A 9,525-nucleotide genomic window follows, 5' to 3' on the forward strand; every position below is an offset into this window, starting at 1 on the left:
TATTTTTGTGGCTCTGATCCAGGTTAAATGCAGCCTTTCAGCTTTTTGGAGGAAATGAATGAAAAATGGGGCAAGTTATTTAAACCTTAGTATTAACTCTTTAGAGAGTCAGATACCATATCTTTAATTTCCATTACCAAAGTGATTTTCTCTGCAGAAGCTAAATGGCTTATAGTTCTATATTTCTGTGTATTCATTTCTAGAGAGATAAGGAAGGCCAACTGTGTACTCTGCCTAGGTGCATCTTGGAGAGCTAACCTCCCCAAATGCAGTGGTGCTTCTGAAAGTCCTGCAAAGCAGCCTGATCAGACTCTTCCATCTTCGGGCATGCTGACAGACAGAGGCATGTCAGAGAGCAGTCTTATAAAAGGTTCCTGTAAGGTGATGACAGTGGTCTGGCCACAAGTTTCTGAGAACTCTGAAATCCCAGCACCATGAAGTTGCTTGGGGCCATCAGTCACCTTTTCTACTCCATAGCTTAGAATTTCCAATTGGTCCTCTTCCTTTTGCCTTTACACTGAATTTCTCAATTATGAATATCTTTCAAATACATTTTCTTAAAAAGTTTTGAAAGATAAGCATTTGCACATGGTTATATATTTCATTTACATTTTGGGATGCCAAGCCATTTCATTTTTAGGTATTGGATGTTGGATTCTATTTTAAATATTCTATTTTATATATTTCATATATTCTCACGTGCCTCATATTAATGGATGACATGGACAAGTCTGCATAGCCAGTTGTCTCCAGAGGAGTATAGCTGATAGAAAGTAATATATGCATCTGCACTGGAACTTGACTTAATAAACTACTAAGTGAAATGGAATATACCACATTTGATTTCTTTATCTGATGATGTTGGTGATATTTCTTGATACACTTTTAGAGTAATTGGACCTTAGCTTTTTAGATACCAACTTCTTTGACTTTAACCTATTTCTTTTAAAAATAAGTAATTTTTCTTCATAGAACACTATCATTTTTAACTTCTAAATAAGTATTTTAAAGTGTTATCTTGGAGATTTATTGCAAAAAAAAAAAAGTTTCATTAAACCAAAACTCACAAATGTTACTGTACAGCAAGAATTTTCATAATCATTTTTCATTTTGTCTCATTTTCCTATTCAGTTACTTAGAGTAACTACTACTTTATGGGTTAAATATAAATTTCTTGGCCAGAATTTTGGAGTTGTCTCTGTCCAATCCAAGTTTTCTCACTACCCTCACATAACACCTTCTTGACAGTCATTCCTTATTAATAACCCTAATACCTTATATTCCTCAGAACTTATCAAGCAAATCAGACTTAATGAGCGCTATTTTAAGATACTAAAGTATACAAAAAAAGGCAATTTACCCCTATTACTTTCAATTATTGTTTTACTTTTTTTTTTGCTTAATTTCTGTATTTTTTTTCACGTTTATCATGTCTCTGTAGGTAAAGTGGGCAGAAACCATTTCCCACTTTTTATTTCCTATAAGCCCTATCTGAATAAAGTTAATAGACAAGCCTATGGTCTGATACTATTTTAATAAACAAAAATAGTATGGGGACATGATTCCAAATGTTTATTGAAAGTAGGCAAGGAGTGAATAAAGTCGTGGTATAATTCATTGTCATTCATCAAACATTACCTTAATCCCTTATATATATAAATACTGAGAATACAAAATGAGTAAAACATACTTCTTTTTTTTTTTTTTTTAATATTTTATTTATTTATTTGTCAGAGAGAGAGGGAGAGAGAGCGAGCACAGGCGGACAGAATGGCAGACAGAGGCAGAGGGAGAAGCAGGCTCCCTGCCAAGCAAGGAGCCCGATGTGGGACTCGATCCCAGGACGCTGGGATCATGACCTGAGCCGAAGGCAGCGGCTTAACCCACTGAGCCACCCAGGCGTCCCAAAATGAGTAAAACATACTTCTTTACAGAGCTCATAATTTATGGAAACATGGCCCATGAAACAGCTACAATACAAACTGGTAAAAGATATATTCTGAACTTTATATAACAGTCGCTGTAGAAAGAAACAAAACCTAACTCAGCTGTCAGTTGTGGTTCCAGTCAAGCAGGCAGTGCTGGTCCACAAAGTGGTGATTTCGGTTTCAAGTTACTAGGTCAGACACATAGTGAAAGAGAATAGCCACACCATTTAGACATTTAGTTTGCTTGATCATCATGAGGCACAATCTAACCAGGGTAGTGAGAAGTCCCTCAGCAAAATGCCATTTATAATGTTTTGATTTACTTTCAGTTTTTATCTCGATACAAAACTTAAGATGTTTAACAGACCGAACCAATGACTTATTTTTCCCAATTTATAGACTTGATTCCATGGAACCATTTCACGTGTGAGTGGCATCTGCCATACATCTCCATTCCATCACTATCCCAGGATTATGTTCTTACTCATCTGATCTCCCGAATCAGGAGCACTGGAGTTATGCCAAACTCTGACTCCCCTCACTTAATCAGTCATCCTGTTTTGTCAACCTTACTTTCAAATATTTCTCAAATACACTCAGAGGAACAGAGTGGGAACCTATTCAGGAATAGACACGAGTTAATACCAGACCTGAAGATTAAAAGTCAGAAGCCCTAAGTTCTAGACTTGCTTTTCCAGTTGTCCTGCTTTGTAAATTTAGGTTATAGGTCTGAAATCTTTTAATCTAAGACAATGGGTTTTTGGGTTGTTTTTAAGATTTCATTTATTTGTCAGAGAGAGAACATGTGAGCACAAGCTGGGTCCCTACCAAGCAAGAAGCCCAATGCAGGACTTGACCCCAGGACTCTGGGATCATGACCTGAGCCGAAGGCAGGCACTTAATTGACTGAGCCACCCAGGCATTCCACCACAACCCCCCTTTCTTTTTTTTTTTAAAGATTTTATTTGTTTATTTGTTAGAGTAAGACAATGTTCAAAAGAAACACAAAACCATACCAAAATTAAGAGAAACCATCTTTTTAAATACCCCTTTTTTTTTTTTTTTTGCCAATTTGGCTCTACTAGTTGATTTCTAAAGGGTTTAGTAGTTACTCATCCACAGTTTAATTGTTTTGTCATTTCCTAATGCTGCTGATGCAATGATGTTTTCTGTAGGATGACAAGCTGCTGAGATTACAACATCTGTATGTCCTTGTAATTTCTGTACAATCTCTTTAGTCTGAAGGTTCCAAATGTAAACCAGATTATCTTCTGATCCAGACACAATCCATTTTCCACCAGTAACTGAAAAATTGGCAAATATGCAGTATTTCTCATTCTTATGACCAGTGTATGTTTTCAGACATCGGCCTCTGCTATAATCCCACAGTTTAAGAGTATTGTCCAAAGTTGCAATTAGAAGATATCTTCCGTTTGGAGAAAATTTTACAAAAGAGATAGGAGGGTTATCATCATCAACAAGTGTTTTTAAACACTGACCTGATGCAGCATCCCAAATTCTACAAACACCATCATAGCTACCTGACACAATCAAAGACCCACTACAATTAAAATGAACAGCAGAAACTGGGTCAGAATGAGCAGACAAAGTCTTAAGGCACTTCCCTGTTTTCACCTCCCATATTTTCACACTCTCATCAAAAGATCCTGAAATGATGAGATTGGATGGTGGATTGAAATTACAGCAAAAAACATAATTACTATGCCCCTTCAGCGTTTTCAAACATTTTCCAGATCTCACATCCCAAATCTTTAGCGTCTTATCATCTGAGGCAGAAACAAGGCGACTGGAATCTGATGACCAGGCAACATCTGATATTTCCAGATTGTGACCATGAAGTGTTTTCTCATACTTTCCATCATAGGCTCCCCAAATTATAATTACTTTGTCAGCAGAAGAACTTGCTAGCCATTCTCCATTAGGACTAAACTTAACCGATGATACTGCTTCCGTATGTCCCACGAGAGTAAATTTAAGAGCATAGTTTGGTTTTTCAGACATTTGCTTGTTTGGGTTGGTTGATGAGGGGAGGAGGCCCAACTCTGCTGCTCTAGCATCCCCTGCCTCCTTTGTCCCCATGGTTCTGAAGCTCCCAAGTCAGTAGGTTAGGTAAGCGTCCGGCCCTGAACCAGGAAGCTCAATATTCTTTCTGCCCAGCAAAATGAAGATAAAAACATCAGACTCAAAAATAAACAGCCTTTTAGTGATTGTAATTTCCGGACTGTCTTTAAACTTCTCTATACAATGATTCAGCAGCACGGCTTGGACCTCTTTTTCCTCTCTTCCTCCTTTGTCAACAAATACTTGATAAAAACATTAAAAGGGTCCAATGCGCTGTCGGCAAGTGAGGTATGTTTTGGGTGTTTTGTGAACGTATAAAGCCGTGCAAAGTGACTAGAGGCGTGGGTGACCTACAGGAAGTATTTTCTCCCCTCCCCTCCCCCTACCCCGAAACGTTTAGAACACTAAGCAAGCCTACCAGTCAGACTTTCGGTACTTGAGCATGAATGAATCACCGGCTTAAACAAAGGATTTCAGAAGGTTAAAAAAAATAATAATGACAAACAAAAAAACCTCCGTAAGCATCATGAACTGCGGCCCGGCGGGCCTGTGGGCTGCAGTCGCCGGATAAACACTAGGGCACACGTCCACGTCAATGCAACCCAGCTGGCAGGACAGCGGAGCGCATGAGCACGCCAACTTCGAGCTGAGATGACCAATGGGAGAGGTCGGCCTGCGCTTGCGCAAAGGAAGGCGCTGGCGTTCCTTCCGGTCTTCTTCGCCGGAGGCGGCCGCACGCAAACGCAGGACTTCCTTGTTTGGCCTGTGGGTAGGTTGACTGGTCTTATCCCGGACCTGACTGACCAGCGTCAGTAGCAGTGAATGTTTCAAAGAACATTCATTTCTTTTTGGAAGCCGTGTCACAAGAAAGAACGGAATTTTCCGATTCCGTTAGTGGAGAGTTAGCTCACTTTTGGCACTAGCTAGTCGTCGAGCCCCCGCCCCAGGCGCCGGTGACTGAGCATCGGCTTCACGGGCGGCTTCTGCTCCTCTCTACTCTTGTGGAACAGAGCTGGTGGCGTGTGCTTAAGACTGCAGATAGGCAAGGGGGAGCTTGACTGACTTTATGCCCAGATTGTAAAGCTTCTGGTTTAAAAGTTTGGGGTAAACATTTCGGGAAGGAATGTGTTGTGGGCCTCCAGAAGCCAGTGCTTAGGACGTGGTAGTGCCGGGGAAACGAGCAAACGTTTGTTTTAGCATTTCCTTGCGCTTTCTTAAACTTTTTAAGAGAACAGGTCAAATCTGCATAGGTGCTTGAGACCGAAAAAGAGAAGTTGCTGGGACGTGATTGAGAAAGGTGTAAAGTTAATTGGCTGCAGAGAGTCTGAAGTTGTAAGACCTGTTTAATGGCCCTGAGAGTGCTATGTAAAGATGTATGCTTTTCAGATGTTAAGTTACTGTCTTTAAACAAGAATAGGTTTACTGCGGTGTCTGTCTGGTTCAGTCCCTAGAGCATGCAACTCTTTTTTTTTTTTTTTTAAGATTTTTTATTTATTTATCAGAGAGAGAGGGAGAGAGCGAGCACAGGCAGACAGAATGGCAGGCAGAGGCAGAGGGAGAAGCAGGCTCCCTGCTGAGCAAAGAGCCCAATGTGGGACTCGATCCCAGGATGCTGGGATCATGACCTGAGCCGAAGGCAGCTGCTTAACCAACTGAGCCACCCAGGCGTCCCAGAGCATGCAACTCTTGATCGAGTTTCGATTTCAAGCCCCACCGGGGGCGAAGAGCGCTAACTTAAAAAAAAAAAAAAAATTTACCAAAAAAATTGGAAGCCTGATAAATTTCTACTTACCTGTAATTGCTCAATAAAGAGTGCTCAAAAATGTTGTTGTTTACAAGGTTTCCCCTTTCGCTGAGCTAAAGTCTAGAGGCAAGTACCTCTTTTGCTTTTTTTTCTTTTTAACGTAAACTCAAGAGTTACGTGCTATACCACTTAGCCAGGCTCCCCGCCGCAAGTATCTCTTAATGATGTTTTCTGTTAGCCAGCAGTTAAAAGCATTTAGGAACGAATTCTCTTAGCCTATATTTATTAGGGATAATTGAAAGTCTGGCCTTTAAATGAGGCACAACGACATAATTAAATCACCTATAACAATCGTATAATAATATAACCTCATTACCTTAAGACCCTACTACTCTAGTTTGGAATTTGGACAGGAATTGGACAAAAGCTTCAGTCTTAGGTAGTGCAAATTAATGATGTAATGATAACGAGATGCTGGAAGTAGGAAGAGGATCTTTTAAGTGGTTTGAAACACCCATTTATATACATTAAATTAGGATTCTTCTTAGATCTTTTTTAAGGCAAGGCCACATGGATCTTTCCCTCTAACATTTGAAAAAGAACTTTTCCCTTTTATATATCTTAAAGGTCAGTTGTTATTAAACTCTGCCATTTCCCTCTCTTTCTTCCTGTTAGCCTGAATTGCTATCATTTTTACTGGGAAGCTTAGAAACACTCTAAAATTCTGCATCAGTTGAGACTATTTTCATTTTTATTGACTCATTAAAAAACAGAGGCGCCTGGGTTGGCTCAGTGGATTAAAGCCTCTGCCTTTGGCTCAGGTCATGATCCAGAGTCCTGGGATGGAGCCCCGCATCCGGGTCTCTGCTCAGCAGGGAGCCTGCTTCCCTGCCTACTTGTCACCTCTTCTGTCAAATAAAATCTTTAAAAAGAAAAAATAAAGTGCTGTAGAGAACAAAGTGTAGGCGTTGGTTCAAAGATTTTAATTTGTATTTTTCCAATAACTCTTATATACAGTAGGAGAGTAAAGAAGGAAATTAGACAATTTGTGACGTGAGGGCTAGGACGGGGTGTTGGTGCTGGGGTATGTTTTAGTAACCCACTAGGAATATCACACGAATGAGAGGAACAGTCAAGAATGTCTTGGTAGGGGGCGCCTAGCTGGCTCAGTCAGTACAGCATGCCACTCTTGATCTAAGAATGGTGAGTTCAAGCCCACATTAGGGGTAGAGTTTACTTTACAAAAAAAAAAGTGTTGATAGGAATAACTAGAAATTTTTCTCCAGATTTTCCCAGAATGTGAAGAAATTTCCACTATTAAAATCCATTTCTAGATGTCAGAATTTTTTGTTTACAAATAGCATCAGGAATTTGTGTAAAGAAATTAAAGCTCTGAATATAAAAATCTTTTTATCATGTTCTAATATGTAGTACTGATACTGTAGTCCTTATAAATTGGGCCTAAGAATTTTGTGGCATAGGTCCTTGGGAGGAGGGGAGCATCAGCAATGTGGAGTGCATAGGAGTAGGAAATACTGATACGGGTAAACCTAAAGTGGCAGAAACCATAATTAGAGCTTTGCATTTGCTGCTGTCAAGCAGAGTTCCTCACACGGTTCTGTTTTTAACTATTTTTGCTGTTCCTAATCACCAGATAGGTGATTTGGAAGTTTCCCTCTCTGTAGAAACCAGTTTGTTTTCTTTAGATTTCCCACAAAACTTTTAGAACTGAAAGTCCTCAATGGTTGAAAGGTTTATTTCCCTTCCTCTCAGTCAAGTTTGCAGAAATTATAAACAGAAATGCCACAAGTTTAGGTCATTTGTTTTTTAATAATTTTTTTTTTTTTTTTGGTAATGTATGTCAGGACTGAGATTAAGTCCTATTTTAAGGACTGTCTTGACTGACTGCTTTCATTGCAATTCCAGTTACCAAATCCAGTCCTCAAAATCAAGCACAACAGAACGATGTATAGTTGCTTAGGACGATTAGCAATTTAAATCTATAAAAATCTAGTTGGACTAAATATGGAATGGTGCAGAATTTATCTAAACTGAGACCTTTTTAAAGTGAAAGGGGAGACACTAAAATAATCAGCTGATGTTAATTGATCTAAAACCCAGGACTATACCAAACCAGTATAATCACTGACTTTTGGAGGACTCTCCTCAAATCACAACTTAATTTTGGAAAATTCTACACTCCATATGGTGATAACCCTGTGCTCTTACCCCACCACTGTAGTCTCCTGGGTTTCTATTTTCTCCTCACCAAACACTAAATAATGCTAGGCACAAGTGGTTTAGATAAGGCAGTGGTCCAAACTGTGGATTTCCATGGGCTTCCTCAGGTGAAATGAGTATCTAAAGGAATTTAGAGAGTAATTCTATTCTCTGCAGAAACATTCAAGATCACAGATAGTACCATATATTGCCTTTAAAATCAGAAGAAAAAAAAAAAGACTTTTTCAAATTGGCAAATGAAAAAAGGGGCAACAGTCATCTATGCTAGCTTTAATAAATTTGTAAACTCAGCCATTCTGTACTATAGATGGCAGTGTAGTCTGCAGGAACTAATTCTATTTTGCTTTAAGATTCTTTTCAGAAAAAAATACCTGGCCAGTAGAATCAGCAATATGTACAATAGTAAAAATGTTTAAAAAATAAAAAAAAAGAAAGAAAGAAAAGAGAAAGGAAAACACACCTACGTAATAGCCTAAGGCTGCTTCCCCATAAGTTGGATATAATTGACAAAGTTGTTTTTCTTAACTTTAGGTCAGAAGAGATTAATGTGCTATTTTTGATAATACAAACACGTGGGGTTGATTATATAAGTTATCCTGTAAAATATATCCATAACTTTTCACAGAACGCATAAGGTTTTTTGTTTTTATATAATGAATTGCTATGACAGTGTCTTGCTTTTGTAAACTAAAGGTCAAATTAATGTCCTCCTGAAAGATAACCACATATAAAACACAAGTTGAGACACTAAGTCTAAGAGCTGTTAATTTCTGGCTTCAAACAGCAGCATAAAAGAATTCCTTTGAATTTTCTTTTGTAACCAAGTACCCTTTACTAATATCACATCGATGCATATTCCTTCAGTCATTTAGTATTTATTGAATAGTCTACTATGTGCAAGGCACTCACCCATGGCCTGACAGACCACATTCAAGTACAAAGAATCATCAGATCCATTCCAAATCAAAGCGTAAGAACACTTTGAACAACATAGAGTGGTCATAATGATGAAGTAAGCAGAACATACTCAACATACATTAAAAGGTGATCTTTCTAACTTTTGATATTCCTGGGGACAGTACTCCTTTAGGAAGTCAGCTGTGTTAAATTCACGTCCATGGATGGCACTGCTTTTTAAGGCAGAATTCTTCGTTCCAAAGCCTTTCTTTCACTTTGTCAGTACCTTCTACATTTGAGTTTGTTGAATGGAAACACGTTTATCCATTATGCTACTAAACTCAAAATCTATCATTTGCATATTTTTTTTTGACTTCTGTTGTTTTGTCAGGTTATATACAGAATTTTAGCACCACAGAAGGGAAAAAGAAGTTTGGGCTGAGAAGCTCTACTTTACCAAATTATGTAACTTCATACCTTAGTTACTTTAAGGGTGCTCTTGAGAAAGAGCCAGGAAAACTGGTCTGACAAAAAGCTGGACCAGCTCTGGCTGTTGTATAAGTCTAGTTCTGGGAGTTCCTGGCCCAGAACACCACCTCCACCGTGACTGCTGCTTTCTTCCAGACACAAACT

The 9,525-nt window shown here is 38.8% G+C and overlaps 1 protein-coding gene across 1 annotated transcript; it reads right to left on the reverse strand.

Annotated features, from left to right (window-relative positions):
• Nucleotides 1–1,706: 1,706 nt before the first annotated feature.
• Nucleotides 1,707–4,605, reverse strand: WDR5B (WD repeat domain 5B). The gene is made up of 2 exons (XM_059391060.1): nucleotides 4,429–4,605; nucleotides 1,707–4,098 (listed from the first exon to the last, which is right to left on the reverse strand). Exon 2 carries the CDS (start codon nucleotides 4,026–4,028, stop codon nucleotides 3,030–3,032), a length of 999 nt encoding a protein of 332 aa, XP_059247043.1. The 5' UTR covers nucleotides 4,029–4,098; nucleotides 4,429–4,605; the 3' UTR covers nucleotides 1,707–3,029.
• Between the last annotated feature and the right edge of the window lie 4,920 nt (nucleotides 4,606–9,525).

This window comes from Mustela nigripes, chromosome 2 (assembly GCF_022355385.1).
Source record: "Mustela nigripes isolate SB6536 chromosome 2, MUSNIG.SB6536, whole genome shotgun sequence".
NCBI classification, from domain to species: domain Eukaryota; kingdom Metazoa; phylum Chordata; class Mammalia; order Carnivora; family Mustelidae; genus Mustela; species Mustela nigripes.

Bases quoted from the DNA above. Each gene is read 5' to 3' on its own strand.
- WDR5B (XM_059391060.1), bottom strand. From the start codon at position 4,028: ATGGGGACAAAGGAGGCAGGGGATGCTAGAGCAGCAGAGTTGGGCCTC.